Below are 16,109 nucleotides of genomic sequence, written 5' to 3'. Positions count from 1 at the left end.
TTGGGGACCCTGAAATAGAAGTCTGAGTATGTCTGAAAGTCACGTGTGGGGAGAGGGACGTTGTGTACTGCCAATTCACCTGTCAGCATCTAACTCGGGAGCTACGATTCTATGAGATTTTGCAAGAACAATTGCACTAATTTAGAGAGAGGAAGGATGGAGACGCGCAGAGAAAGTTACTATTAATATGACTGGAAGAAATCTACAGATAGCTTAAATTTAATCAACACATATTAATCTTTTTTTTTTTTTTTAATTTTTCCATTTCTCATCTCCACCTCCACTGTCCTTTGCAAGTACAGTGCCCCAGCCCCATTCCCACGGTCTTCACATGTGAGAAGAAAAGGATGTCCCTTTCCTCTATCAAAAGCTAATTCACCTGCCATATTCTACTCTCCGACAAGTGTCATGAATAGAATAGGAGTTCTATTCAGTGCTTTTGGTAAAAACTACCATGTATGTTATTTCTATCATTTGAGAATCGCTTCAGTTGATAAGGATTTCAGGAGATAGGTTATTTTCCATCTTACCTAGAATGAAACTAGCTCACTGTTCCATGAATTGAAGCTGATGGAGAACAGGCTGGAAACATCTGTTTTGATACGTTTATCTGTTAATGTAAGGTTGTCACAAAACTTGGATTTTCAAAACCGCTTTGCAGATTTAGGATAATTCCTCATGGATTTAAAAGTACTTTTAAAATTACTTTGGCAGTTCGTGACATTTGCATTTCTACCTTGGTCTGTTTTATGGAATATGCAACTGAATTACATGCACTTTTTAGATCAGAACTCAGAATTTTCAAACGATAAGTAGCACTTCTCAGCATGAACATACTGAGAAACAGAGATGAAAATTAATGCTGAATTGTTTGAAATGTCAATCTTCTGAGTGAGAAAAGTGGATACGGTTACAGTTTAATTGCTTTCTGCCTTGTGCAGAAGAACAGAACCAATCAGAAATTGTTTATCTCAAACAAAATGTAAGGTGCAGGCTGGGGCACTTTCTTATGTGTGAAATGCAGATCAATGAAGTGAAAAGGCCCATCCGTTGGCTGCTTGTTGTTTTTTGGTGTCATTGTTTTTGGCAGTCACACTGAATCTAGGCTTTCCTGGGCCACCTTCACAGGAATTTGCAACTTTTACGATATGCACTCAGAATTTAATCTTATGTAATAGTGAACGTGAATATAAACTTATAAAACCTATAATAAAGGCTTTAAGGTTTATAAACCTTAAAACATTATATGGCACCATTTAAAATTACCGCTATCATGTAGGTAAGCTGTTGTGCTGCAATACTGGAGGTGATTCTCTTGAGACTCTGGCATTTGAAATAGAAACACAAGCGTTTTCCAGACGTTTCCCCACAGGTTATTCTACTATGAGGAATAGCTGACCTGGGGCTGGTTTGTGGTTAGTATTGTGAGGCATCTTGATCTTATTTTATGGAGATGAAATGCTGTGTGATTCTTTGACTTGGAACTACAATGAAAAACAGATCAGTGAAAGGGATATTCTTTGTAATCCTGGATCTGAGCCTGTATACAGTTACTTCTGTTGTTTTGAGTGACAACGAAAAATTTCAGTGCTTTTCACTAATTGCCTTTGCAAAGTCTACCAAGCTAATTAAAGGGGAGCAGGACAGTACTTATTCTGTACAATCAGAACAACTTCTGATGGGATGCTACTTGCTTATCTTCAGTCACCCAAAATCTCTGGTTACTTCTCGAGGTTCTCACAGAGAACCCATTCCACCTTAAGATTCAAGACTTCAGGTGACAGAGGTAAGTGGGAGGGACACCTAGAGGTACTGTTTTCTCCCTGCTATCCACAGCAGAAGCCTACCCAACTAGCTGAAACACCAGTTTTTTTAGAGGGTTCACGGTAGAGAAAACTCCCTCCAAATCCAGACAGCCATAGGCAATAGGGAAATGCAGATGTAAAAAACTTAATCTAGTCTTGAAAATGCTTGATCTTGACTTTGATACTAAAAATGAGAATTAAGTTTTACCAACCTTGTCTTTCTCCCTAAATCTCTTCACTTGAGAATGTTATTTAATAAGAAATGTCTGAGGAAGGAAACCTTTCATAACCTCTATAACCACGAGGTCTGCTTGTCAGAAATGTATTTGAGATAAACTGGGATAAACTGGATAAAAAGGCAATGCACAAGTGGCTGAAGGCATGTGAAAAGTCAAAATCTCCTTGACACGAGGCTTTTACTCTATGATGGAAAAAAATATTTAACATTTAAACTTTTAAAAGTTTGAATTCTCAGCTAACTTATGCATACAACGCTAGAAACCAGGGAGTCTGGACTTTGCCATATAGGTGTTATAAAACATCAAAGCTTTATTATGCATTTACCACCTTAACTAACATCTTCCTCTTCATTGATACAGAGCAAGGAGCACCAGCTATTAATGCATGACCGTATCTTCCATTTCCTAAATCAACTTCTGGATGACAGCCTCTTCTTATTCAGGTATCCACTTGTTGTAATATAGGTTTTGCACGGCTCGACTATCAAAACAACAAATGAAGTGCAATAAAAACTGACACAAAATAAACAAATTGCAGCATATATTCTGTCTTCACCTTCTTCCAAACAAATGTCTATGATCCCTGATTAATGCTTTCTGGCATCTTGTGCATTGCAAATTTATGTCAATTTAACATTTCAGCGACTAAGCTACTTTATAAGTCAATTAAAAATTCAATAAAAAAATTCAGCGCCTCTCAGATCCTTGCAGATGTATGTATGAGAAATTCAGAAGTGCTCACATTTAAAAAGAAGAGAAAAGTGCATATAGACACTCTAAGTGGGATGAAAGCTGCATATTTGATTTAATCATCTCCCAACCCATCCCCATATTCTCTATCAATGTACATTACCAGGACTTAGAATTTCTGACAGTTGCTGCTCTTCTAACTACAAAAGTGAACACTGTTTTCACTTGTATTTATTACTACTACTGAAGTAAAGTTGCGGTCTGAAAATGTGGCCGTGTTCTAAGATAGGAGAACCCCATGTAGTTAGTTATGCTCCAGAAGAGACACGTTCTGCTGTGAGAATGCAAATACTTGTTTCTGATGTGTTTTCAGCCTAACAGCTGAAAGCAAATCTTTCCAAATGTGAATCAATATAACACTTTGAAATAACATACCTGACCCTGCTTTGAGTGCAAGGCTGGGCAAGATGACCTCCTGAGGTTCCTTCCAATCTGAATTACTCTGAGAGTCTAACAATTCATTAGAGTTGTGAACTCCCAATATATATTTTGATCAAACTTTCTCAAGTTTAGTGATGAAACTTTGAAACAAACACCAGTTATTTCAGGTACCCAAATAGATCCACATTGTTCATGAGATGGCAAGGCACACACCCAGTAGCAATGTACACATTCCCTAGAATTTTTTCATTGCTTAACAATGGTAAGACAGTAATATAGGGTGAGATCCATTTTATTGCATGTTTGATAAAATAAATCACTTTCTGGGAGTCTCTCTCTCCCAGTCAACTATAAGGGAGCCTAATACAGGTATCTTCTATCGGATACCAAACTTTTAGACAACTAGCAAAATTAAGCAGGTTCCAACACACATTAAGTAACAATCTAATTGATACGCTACCCTTGAATTTTGTGCGTATCTTATAATTGAGTTACCAACAGATGAGTAGTGAATTGAGAATAATTCAATACTGACACCTTGTAGCCCCCAACTCAGGAACAATTATTAAAAAATGACCCCTGCTACCGGGCATGTTTCAGGACTTGATTCAAAACCTTGTGAAGGCAGCAGAAACTGCACCACTAACTTCACTTATCTGAATCATGCTTTTACAGCGATAGCCACAAAAAAAATGTCTTAAGTATTGCAACACTTCAATTTATCCCATTAAAATCCCTAGACTCTAGCACCCTGAACAGACACATGGATTCTCTACACATTTTAAGGGAAGAGATACATAAGGATGTATCTTGTACATAGGACAAGAAGTCAACAAAAACCTTTAGGTGGAATTCACCTCCTTTTTTTTTTTTCAAGGGTAAGTGATCAAAATACTTCCAGTCTCTAAAAACATCTTTTACTCAACCACAAAAATCCGGGCCAAGAGGCCAAGAGAAAGAATGGTGCTCTTGAATTACTAGTACAACACTTCTCTCAATCAACATTGACCCAGAATAGCATTAGAAACCACTGTCAGGACAAGGGAGAACTGATAGAAAAACCTCAAGCACAACACTGTGCATTGAAATTTTATAAATTTTACCTCCAGTTCTGCATTCACTCCAAAGCCCCATACCCTGAGGACTTATCACTAAACTGTATGAACACAATATTAACACTAGTTCCAAACTGTACTTCAAGAGGGCAAATCCTATATTGTACATATTCTGCTGCACATGAATAGTGACAAATTTCTCATCCGGGGCAGCTTGAAAAATCAGCTCAACTCTGAAAGACCACCTACTGCTCTTTAAAATGCCACAATAATTGTCATTTAAAATCAAAGGTAAATGCTGTGCATATACAAGAACAATGCAAATGCAAATTTTGGGGACAGAGATTCATCCTTTAAAAATTTCACTGACAGGGACAGTCTGTACCTGTTTGTGTAGGCAGAATAACAAGTCACAGTTTTCAATTAACCGTACGTTTCCTATTCTCTTTTGTTAAAGAGGTCGTGGATCGCAGCAGAGAGGAAAACTGCTGGCTGTGTTTCAGATAAAAGAAAGATGAAGCTGGCTCATTCCCCGGGATTGAATGGGGAATCTCGGTTCTGAAAGCTTTCTCGCATCCAGAGTGGGGAGAGGGAATAGCAAGGAGGGAGGCTGCTGCACTGGTGCTGGCTGGGAAACTCTACGGAGGTAAAGAGAGTTCATCTAAAGTAGGACACAAGTCTACAGCGCAGGCTCAGATGATCCACAGAGTTTCCTGGAAGCCCAGAGGACTGTGTGGAAGGTGTTCAAATCGGAAAGCCACCGAAGGTTGCTGGAGCAGATTGCAAGGAAACAATTTGTACTGCAAAGATGCTGTTTACAGGAGACGGATTTATTTTTAAGCCTTTCTGCCCTGCCCAGCTGATCCGAAGTTCCTCTATTTAAAGAAACAAAACAACCTTATTCTAAGTTAGCAATTTTTTGACATCGCTCCAACAAAGTGTGGCTTTAGAGATCAGAAGTCTGTAGGTGCACTTATTGCAGGGAAGATGGTGCGACAGCTGCAGTGCGAGGCACTGGCCTGACTGCCATCCTGCCGCGGCACTGCCAGAAGCAGCAGGTCTGCAGGTAATCCTCAAGTTCTAAACTACTTGTAGGTGAGGTTACTGGGGGAGGGACAATAATGCCATATCCTCAAATTAAGGCACCTATACAGTGCTGAGGGACAAAGAAGGGTGGATTTGTTATTCTACTTTTCCCCCTTTTCTTTTTTGAGAGAGAGAGAGAGAAAGAGAAAGGAAGAAGAAAGGAACATGGGGATGACATAACTGCACGGATGTCATTGACAAAGCCCTTGGAGGAACTGTGGGACAAAAGTGAATCTTTTCTATTGAAGTGAATGAAAATGGCAACTTGGAGGCCTTTAGGGAGGTTGGAGGGAGCCCCATGGGGGAGCTTAGCAGAGACACAACCTGCTTTGAGGAAGGAAAACAACCACACTTGGTCAAAAGGGAGGGAAGCCGAGCTCCCAAAATGCTTATGGAGCTGTGAAAAGAAGCAGGAAGATGCTGAGGTACCAGACGGACACAGAAGCATTGTGCAGCCTTGATTGCTGAAACCCAAGAACGACAAAACAGGCAACATCAGAAATGGTTCTTTTCAAGAGCCGCTTCCCTCAGCTGGGGCACTGCTGGGAGACAGAAAAGGCTGATAAACCTTCCCATGGGGTCATGGGGTGCACGCTTGGGAAGTGACATAGAATGGGTGCTATTTCATGCAGCTGAGGGTCCTGAAAGGCAAGCAGGCAATGAATGTGGTCTGAATGTGACTGGGAACGCAACTAGGCAGTATGCCCAAGGAGGGAAAACCGGGTGCTGGACTACCTAGTGCCAGTACTAAGTAGGCCAAGTTTACTATGTCTTTGTCTGAGTGCAATTTAATTTTGGGGAGGAGGAAGATGAATATGGCCACTGCCTCGGCCTAGAGACATATAGCACAATGCAAAAATGATGGAGAAGGAGAAATAAGAAGGTTATATTAAGGATATGGAGCATGCCTGAAATGAAACCCAGGAAGAAGACCTCACTATAAATAAAGAAAATGCTGCTATGGGGATGGCTCGGTTAAATTATAAGAGAAGCCTGGCACCAACCTTTAGCAATGGAACACCACACTTGATAGATCTGCATGAAAACCAAAACAGATTAGTCAATTCGATGAAGTCTAGAAAGAAACTTCTGGTCACTTAAAGACAGAGTCTTTTTGTTTGTTTTGTAGTTCAGTACAGGTGAGCCTGGATTTTAGCAAGCTTTCTATTATATTTGCCAGATACCTCAACACTGATTTATGGGTTTATTCTCTGTCACATTTTAGTAAAAATTTGTCAGCTGGGAATGGAACCATGGCACCACTGCAAAGAAAGCATTTGAAAAAATAAATCAATTCTACTTACACAATTTTATTACATATGAAGTATGTAATAAATTCACCTTTAAAAAAGGTTATCTTAAGGGGAAAATTCCAGTTTGTGAGGTAGAGTTTGTCACCGCAAGAATATGATGCACAAACAGAAAATGCAAAGAGGAAAGATTGAAAGGATGTTCATTCTGCTTGGGCAGAAAGATGCTTGCGTGACTAACCTCAAGAAGTCTCTTTCGAATCCTCCTTTCTGTAACAACAACTAAGGCATTTACAACACATGGAACATTCACAAAAATGCACTGCCTACAATACGAGTTGAAATCCTTGACAGCTCCAGGTGTGTAGCATTTCTGAAAATCAGATCTGATATGCCCTCTTTGCAAAAAAATATTGAAGAACAAGAGAAATACTGACCATTATTACTGTTTCTTTGAAGTCCAATGATGAAAGCCAAAGAAAGAACATATAAAGATCACAGCTGAAATAGTTCAGCAATTATAGACATAACGTCCCTGTCACATTGGCATGTTTGGACTTTTTTAAACTGCAGCAAATTTGTATTGCAGTTGTAAAGTAAAATTCCCCAGAATGACCCCATGAATAACTTAAAACTAAGCAGCACTGCATAGCCATTACGGGTTGGCTACATAAATAAATTTATTAGGTAATTATTTTCAATTTTTTCCACCTTTTTAAAATTCATCTTTATTTATATCACATGTTCTCCAAGAATTCCATGAAATACTAGAATGTGGAGGTTGTGCAAGCTTATTATCCATACTTTACTGAACATTTTGAATGTCACATCACATTAAGACAGCTCCATTTTCACATGTTTAGCCTTACTTTCCTAAAAGAAATTTGCAAATTTGGGAAGGAAGTAAAACTTCCAATTCAAAAATAATAATCAGAGCACAGAAAAGGTAACCATATATAGCCTAATTCATGGCATTACAAACCATGTTCATACTCAGTATATTCAACTGTAAAGAGTTTTTTGTGATGTCAATAACTGGGGATAAGAGAATGCAGAAGAAAACTCAGCATGGATGTGGTTTGTAGAGGAACCCTGTAGAGGACGACCCACAAACAAACGAATAAGATGTCAGACACTATGACACACTGTAGACTGAATGTGGAGGTGGATCATGAGAGAAGAAAGAAGGTCTATTATTAATTCAGATTTGACAGCCTGATAAACTTGCTTCAGCAGTAATTTCTACTTTAAAATTCCTAGAAAACAAGAAAAAAACACCAGAAACACATATGCAGCATCCTGCTTCCTGAAAGCCGAACACAATACATCGACAAAATCTAATTTCATGCCAATTTTATCAACTATAACATGAGCAAAAGCTGAACAGGCAGGCTGGTCTTGCAGGTAAAGCATCAGTCTTGAGTTCAATCCCTTGGCAATCACAGCAGGTTTACATTACTCGCCAACCTCTACCTCTGTTTGCTTTACAACATTTCGTCAGTGAAGTCTCTCTAGTTCATACAATACGTGAGGGGAGCCACTGCCTTGTCTGAAGAACTTGCAGAGCACTGCTGTAATGGAGCACTAACCCTGAGACAGCACTGGATACAAATGATAAAACACTACGATCAAAGTATCAATTTTATTCTATTAAAGAATATTATACTATTATACTATTTATACTATTAGAGGAATTATACTATTCCTCTAAAAGCAGAGGAGGAGAAGTATGCTGTAATGATAACAAATTAACCAGTTAGCAAAAATTAATAAAAAATATGCTCTTAATGTACAGAAGAAGTAGAAATAATTTTGTCATGACTGTTGAAATAGTTCAAGGAAGTGATTATTTCTCAAAGACGTTCAATGATCCAGTGTTTGGATGAATTTCAGCCAAAAAACCCACCAAAAGCCTAAAGAAAATAAAAAAAAACCCAAGATGTTTGCTTACCATACCATCGGAATTCCGAGGCAACAATGACTTATGTAAATTTTTGTCCTTTCCTATCTCCCGGCTCTCTTGCTCGGAGCTACTAATCTGCTCAGTAAATTCCCGGAACCACCTTAAAATCTTTATGATTTGTCACTTCATGACCCCAAATTACTTGTAATTGATAATCTGAGGATCAGGAGTGGCTGCTCTGCTTAGATCTTCAATCTGGAAGATGCAGGTGCTACTGCCAGCCTAGGAATGAAGTGCTAAAGCAGAACAAAGCCATTGCTTTTCATCTGGAGATTACAGTATGACAGATAACGAAACACTGCATGGTGTTTAATTAAATTAACAATATAACACTAAGTTGTCACATAAAATGTGAATATGACACATTAGAGAAAGAATTAAAGAAATTATGCTAGAAATCTGAGAATAATTGCTTTCATTGCGCTCATTCTGCTGCAAACTGGAAAAAAAACCCCAAACCCACAGAATATATAGATTGTTTGGACAGAACATACCTATTAACTCCTTATTTCTGACATCTAGGGCCATGTTTCGTAAAGCTGTAGCAACTGCACATACCACCCGGTCATTGTCTATTCGAAGCAGTTCCACCAGGATTGGCAATCCTTTTTCTTTGCGGACAGCAGCGCGGATATACACTGACCACTGTAAAGACACATGGGAGAGTGTGAAGAAGTAAGAAGTCCACTGTAGAAAGCAAGGCATGCGAGGTTATAACAGATACAGAATAAGGGGTAAGAGAAGCATGTGGATGCAAACTCAAAAGAGGGGAAATGCATTTATGATGCTAGGCAACCACTTGATTTGGAAATTTGCACTGATTTTTTATGGTGGCAGAGAAATCAAATGCTGAATTGACTTCACTCCTAGCACACCTGGTTACATTTTTAGAGCCCGAGTCTGCAGACCACTTGCTTTGCATCAGCATTTCCTATACAACACCTAATGATGCTTGTTCACTGCTAAAACAACAAAATTTATATTACAAAACACACATTACAAAACATGTTCAAGAGCTCTGAGTATTTATTTGTTATTACCATAAGAAATATTCAGTCTAAAAAAAATAAAATGCTGTTATAATTTCTCTAGTGATTGTCAACTTGTTCAGAAGGAAAATGAGGACAGGTTTTGGCACCTGTAGTGGTCCTAACTGGAAGACTATTGTACATTGAGAAATTAGAGAGTCCCGTAAGAGTTGACCTGAGGCAGGCGCAGGCCAGTGCTGTGCCGTGCTGCATTTACCGCCTAGCTGCAGGATAAACCCAGCGGCTGGTTGTATCGGAGACACCTGTAGGCATCTCCCACTTGGCAGATGATCACACCACCACTGGCATGTCCTTGTCTTCATCTCAAAACGAAGCAGCGTGCTCTCCTGTGAACATCCTTTTAGTTTGACAGTAGAAATGATGAATAGAGTTGTTTGCTTCTAAGAAAATCCTCTAAGAGCTCTAAAGACTATCATGCCAGTGAACCTCTCCATGGATGGGATCTGTGCAACGTGCTGTGACTAGGGGGTCCTTCCATTGCTGCACAGCTTGGGGTTCCCAGCACCTGAAGGGATGAAACATTAACTATACTATCCCCTTTTTCATTCCACTGTTAGCTCCAGAAGTTGGAAAAAATGTTAACAAGACCAAAAGCGTGACCTTGTGGTTTTAAAATCTATGGGTACTGCCAAACTTGAGATGTTTGGACACCTGCAGGATGTGCAGGTCTTCTCAGCACAGGGCACTTGAAGCCTTCTACTAGGCATATATATTCCTTCACACATCCTGAACTCTTCTCTGGGATTTTCATAAAGTTCACGTTCACGCTCCTGGTACTGATAGCTGAAAGGAATTTACTGAAGCAGAGCTTCTCCCTCCTTGCAGTGCTATGGCATGGATGATTATCCTGCCATCGTACCTGGCAGGTGAAGACACAGTTCTGGAAGCCCTTAGCCTTTGAAATATTTCAAGTCTTTCAGAATCTAGTATGATAAGCCTTAGGATTTTCAGATCACGATGACCTTCCTCTTTCGACAAACTTTCCTTAAAGAACAGTTAGGTCACACCTTGAAGAACAGTTACATTGCAATAGTGCTTCTCCGTAAACAGGAAGAGTAAAAACAAATTCCATGAAATAAAGCATTAGAAAAAGGTGAGCACACTCACTGTCAGCACACTGTGCTCGACCCCTGCATACAGCCTCCGCTTACCACAGCTGCGGTGCTCGCTTTAAAAGCTAGCGTCTGTTTATACTATAGAGAGGTGCCCTGAACAGCAACAGCCAGAATGTATTTTATGATAAGAACAGTAGATAGGGAGACAGCCAAGGGCCACAACGTTGGAATATCTGGAGTGCAAACTCATTCCAGGTGAAGTCACTCAGGGGAAACTGGGAAAAAGGAAAAGGAACCAGCATTTAAAGAATATTTTATTATTTCTCCCCTGTAGTAACTACGCTTAACAAAAGCCAGCTGGCTGGACTTTGCTGTAGACGAAAAGTGATAATGGTTACGATAAGCTTTCAAGTCAGGTAAACGGGCCACGGGATTCTCGGCATCACTGAGCACAGTAATGTAATATGTCTAAAATGTAAATGTGCCATCATTTTCTGCAGCAAAGCAAATAGCTCTTAGGTGAGAGAAGAATTCTTGATTGATCTTATTCTATGCTCTCTCCTCCAGTCTTTTCTCTAGAACCAGTGTAGAGGGTGATCATCAGATAAAAAACTAAAACATATCTTAAGCATCAGTGAGTTTAACTGAAAGTATCTGCTGAAAAAGAATTTCTTTCCTATACCTTGAATTCAATGGGATACTAAATATAAAGGATGCTATGAAATCACCAAATTAATCTTTCTAAGCTTCCTGTTTTAACAAACGTGCGTTTACCTGTCAGTTAAACACCCTCTCACCTGCAGCTGGGGGAACCCAAAGCAACAGCTCTTTGCTCTTACAAAATTCCCACTGCTCTATTTCCTGCACCTCTCCCAGGGGAGAGGCCTCCACTGCCCTGGCTGTGATTGCGAGGTGACTGCCGGAGCGAGAGGTTCATGGTGGCAGTGAGATTATTTTGAGAAAGGAGTGAGCCCGTCTGGTTGCGGTGCGAGTGCGGGGCAGCAGGCGGTACACTGAAAGATGCTGTCCCTCAGTGCTAAAGCACATCGCAGATGCAGCGCTTCCAATACGGATTACACGGGGAATCAGTGGGGGCGTTTGTTTTGCAGAAAAATCTTACTTATGTTTATTCAATACCAGAGAGAATCTAAAACGATCTTACAGATGATTCGCTATATTATAAAAACCTCCACATTAAACCCTCAGTAAACAGTTTCCCTTTGACTTTTTTTTAGTCAGCTACTAAGGGAAAACACAAGCACTTGTTTTATTAAACCCAGGTTTACAACAGACTTCTCGGGTTGTAGTATTTTCATCATCCATTCGAAAACAAAAGTCTGAAAGAAATAAATTATAAAATGGTATTTTTTTAACCCGAGGGAGAGCAGAAGACGTAGGAGAAACACTGAAACAACTGAGAAGGAAAAAGAAAGAGAGAATATAATGCCCCTTACTGAATAAATGACGTGCAAGCCTTCTGCATCCGTAATGAACCAATTAATTTGATCACAATAGTAAAAAATACAGCTCCTAAGTTTTCATAGGGGAAAAATCCAGATCTAATGTTTTACAGACGCACATATGCACACACATACATAAAACAAGGGGGGAAAGAGAGAAAAGTATGTACGAAACCTCTCCTCTCCCTTGAGCATTCCTCTCCCCCCCCAGCTCTCTTTTTGCAGAGAACACCATCCGCTTTGGGAAAAGTTCACAGACTCCTCAATGTGTGATTTGCTATCATTTCATCTGCGTTTTCAAGTCATGCACCTTAGGCAGAAAGACAGAAATGTCTATTAATTGTTTCAACAGTCTCCAGAGAACTTTCCAAGTGGAAAGTGGTAAGAACTGTCTGTGTCTCTTTCCTTAAGCTGCCAATTAGGACAAGTCTCTGCAAGCAATTACGCTGCGCTGTGCGGGTTTCAGGAACGCTCAAATTGAGATGCCTCAAAACGGCTATTTTATTCTTGCAGAGAATGGAAAAATTGATTCGCTCTTGCGTATACTGATGATCCTTTTGTTTGCCTAAAGCCATCGTGAAACACGCCTGCATTTCCACATTGCAGGTCAATTGCTAATATGAGCTCAGTGAATTATAAAAGAGAAGAGATAAAAAATCATAAAAAAAGAAAAGAGACAAAGGATTTGCTGCCTATCAGTAGGTAAATGAGGCACTCTGCCAATATACTTAATCATCCTGTTACTCCACAAATCAGTGGCAGGGTCAACGATCAAATAACTGTTCAGTTTGTAAAGAGATAGGGCTCCTATGGGAGCAGCAAACACTTCAGAGGGAACAAGGAGCCAAAAAATAAAATAAAATCATTATTGTTGCATCAGATTGCAGCTAAATTATCAGAGACAAGCACAGAAGCCACAATCTGTGCATGAATACTCTTTACAGATAATTGAATTCAGGGGGCATAACTACTATACATCACTTTGAAGGTACCTAGTGCATCTCTATGTCCACTTTCATTAGTAGTTCCCTTTTTATTTCTGTCATGGTAATTAAGTAGAAAAATACAGTAAACTGGAAAATTATTTTTTAGTTTGTCACAGTTATTATTATAAAGGACCCTCTCCAGAGCTGAATGCCTCTGGGGATTAAGATTACATTATGCTGAAACTCAACAAAAGAGTAATTAATCTAGATAAAACTTATTTTGTTCAGAAAAATTGCAAAGCATTTAGGCAGTTAGGTCCTTTTAGTGTTTCACATGGTTTTCTTTATTCTCCTATGAAGCACCACCACAGGGGACCAAACTAAAAAAATGAAGAAATTTCCAGCACAAAATGAAAAAGAAAAAATCCCACCAAAATAAACCCACAAAGAAGCCCCAAGGAATACCAGCAATTGCATACACTTGATATTTTGAATTGATTCACTTTCCTGCCATTGCCATCAGTGTTACTGGAATAGCTCCAGAATATTTCACCATCACATACTTCAGTTTTGACTAGAGTTTGCATTGTATTGGTACAGTTCAACGCTGTGACTCAAAGACTACTGAGATATCGGATATTAAAGGATACTGATGAGACACAAACTACAAAATGAAAGTCAAATCAGGGCAGCAAGCATGACAAAGCAAACTAAATTACCAAAAGAACCAGGAAGATTAGAGAGACTCAGAATTTGCTTAGTCAGAGGCTTAGAAAGGGGCTGTATGCTAACAGCTGTGGAACAATAGACCATGGCAGTGAATTGCATGTTGAATAACCAAAGATCAACAAGTAATCAAAGATCAGTATTCCTCTTTATCTGATCATACTCGATGTAATACATGCACCAGGAAAAAAAAGAGTATTTTTACATTCCACTTAGAAAATTACAGATCTACTTCACTCAAATAACTCTACTGGGATCCCTGTGAAGTCACACCACCTGACAGAGAGGAAGGCTCTGCAAGCTTGGTTATCTTTTTGCAGTTTCTGAAGAGTGCAAGCAGTCTCCATTGACTTTCTGCTCCCTGACTGCAGTGTTTTGTTCTTGGAAATGATTGCATCTGGTAGGCCACCAATAAGTTCTCTATGTCTCTGTTTTGGGACAAAAGAAAAGTATTAACTAGTTACTTTTCTCTTTCTCCATGACCTCAGTCAAGCTTAAAGAGAAAGGAAAAAATCTTGTGGGTAAAGATATACAGTTAAAGAAATAACTTGGAGAAAACTAAAATGGTGTTAACAGAAGATATCTTAAACATTTGAGTAAGGTAAAGCTCAGAAGGAACTGCCCTTGCACCTTGTCATTCTTGGTTCTGCAATACAAGTATGTACTGTGTATTCAAAATGATCTGAGTGCCGTTACAATGACTTTTCCAAGAGCTGTATCTAATATAATTTAAAAAAGAAAGGCTTTGAGACATAAGTGACACATCTCATGGGAAGCAAAGTGACCCAGCACAGTAAGGAAGTACTTTGAGTGTGAATTCACCATGAGCTACTTGTGATCCCATTCCACTAACTGATGTCCATGCTGTCTGTGATACAGGTGTTTGCAGCAGCAGGTCTTGCTTCTTGAATATTGTCCTGTCCCTTTAATCTTGTCTTCCTTCCAATAGAGCCAATACATTTTTCTGTATTAATTGATGCTGCCTCATCTATGCTGAGGATTCCATCCAGGTAAGATTTCCTGACAGAATAATGCATTGGTTATTTTAGAAGTTTGCCTTTGTTGATTAGGTGATGTGTTATAAGCGATCTTCTCTATCCTATCATGTAAGGATTCATAATATTGGTATTTTGGAGGAAATGAATGTAAGCCTTTTCACTGTAATCCAAAAACTTGCTCCTGGAACAGCCCAATGAAACCCTAAAGGAGTAATATGTAAATAAAGAAAGTAATCAGAGAAGTCTGTCAAGGAACACACACTATGTCCTTGCCTGATAAGAGGAAGATTGATAACTTAGATGTCTGCTGCTTTAGACAATAATTACTCATTTTCTGCAAGTGTCTGGATGGTAAGTAAGGAGCTTGAAACTCTTTTCATACTACTCTTCGAAGTAGCTGCACTGACCTTGTGACTGAATCAGTCCCTTTTATGTTTTCAGTATCCTTATCTAATAATTTACTTAATGGAGCTCTTGCTCCCAGGAGACTCAGATTTCTCTAGGATGGAATTAAGAAAACAAACTCGCCTAAGGAACAAAGACTGAGATTTCATCTAGCTATCTCCAGAGATCAGGCCAATGACCCATAGACCCCATTCACATGGGTATTGTACCTCTTGGGGGTCAAAGGCAAGGACATTCAGTTGTCTATCCAAAGAGCCTTATCATTCCCTGCTGAGTTTGATCAAATGTGGAAGTGAAAGGAAAGGAGGTAGCAAGAGCTAGTCAACGAATGCTATGGCCTCAGGCGACTGCAAGACAAACAGAGCAGCACTTGTTCCTGATGTTGAGGAGCCCAAGGAACTAACAGACACTCAAGGAAATGCAACTGGTCAACCTGTCATTAAAGCAGATGAGGGAAGTTTGTAAAGCCTGAAAAGCAACTGGGACAGAAGTCTGGGCACACAGAAGGGACTGACCAAGGCCCAGAGCAGGTGTGCTACCTGTTGTAATGTAAGCCATTATGTTGCCAATACAAAACACAGTAGGTCTTGTTCCCTGGTTTTAAAAGGTATTTATTATAATAGTATTTAAACCAAAACAGGATCATATGAATGAAGAAGGGTTTGACAAAACTAAAGAAATCCTACTTGCGGTGACAAAACTGTGTTTTTAACGGCATGTAATAGAAAAGATAATATTGTAGGACCAAAGGTCCTGAAACACAGGAGGTTTGCAGAACATCAGGAAATGCTTTTTCACTGTGAGGGTGACCAAGCACTGGCACAGGTTGCCCAGAGAGGTTGTGGATTCTCCACCCTTGGAGATACTCAAAAAACCATCTAGACATGGTCCTGGGCAACTGGCTCTAGGTGACCCTGCTTGAGCAGGGCATCGGACCACATGACCTCTAGAGGTCCCTTCT

The 16,109-nt window shown here is 39.5% G+C and overlaps 1 protein-coding gene across 10 annotated transcripts in view; it reads right to left on the bottom strand.

The window, feature by feature from the left end:
• The window catches only part of CTNND2 (catenin delta 2), a 683,266-nt gene that overhangs the window by 66,461 nt on the left and 600,696 nt on the right, over positions 1-16,109 (bottom strand). For all 10 annotated transcript variants that reach the window (XM_074576184.1, XM_074576187.1, XM_074576188.1 and 7 more), the window contains one exon: positions 9,024-9,174. In XM_074576184.1, the coding sequence (XP_074432285.1) occupies positions 9,024-9,174 (151 nt within the window). The remainder of the gene's footprint in view (positions 1-9,023; positions 9,175-16,109) is intronic.

This window comes from Larus michahellis, chromosome 2 (genome assembly GCF_964199755.1).
Source record: "Larus michahellis chromosome 2, bLarMic1.1, whole genome shotgun sequence".
NCBI classification, from domain to species: Eukaryota; Metazoa; Chordata; class Aves; order Charadriiformes; family Laridae; genus Larus; species Larus michahellis.
The sequence above is the reverse complement of the archived record's forward strand: the minus strand, read 5'-3'. Positions and strand labels throughout refer to the sequence as shown.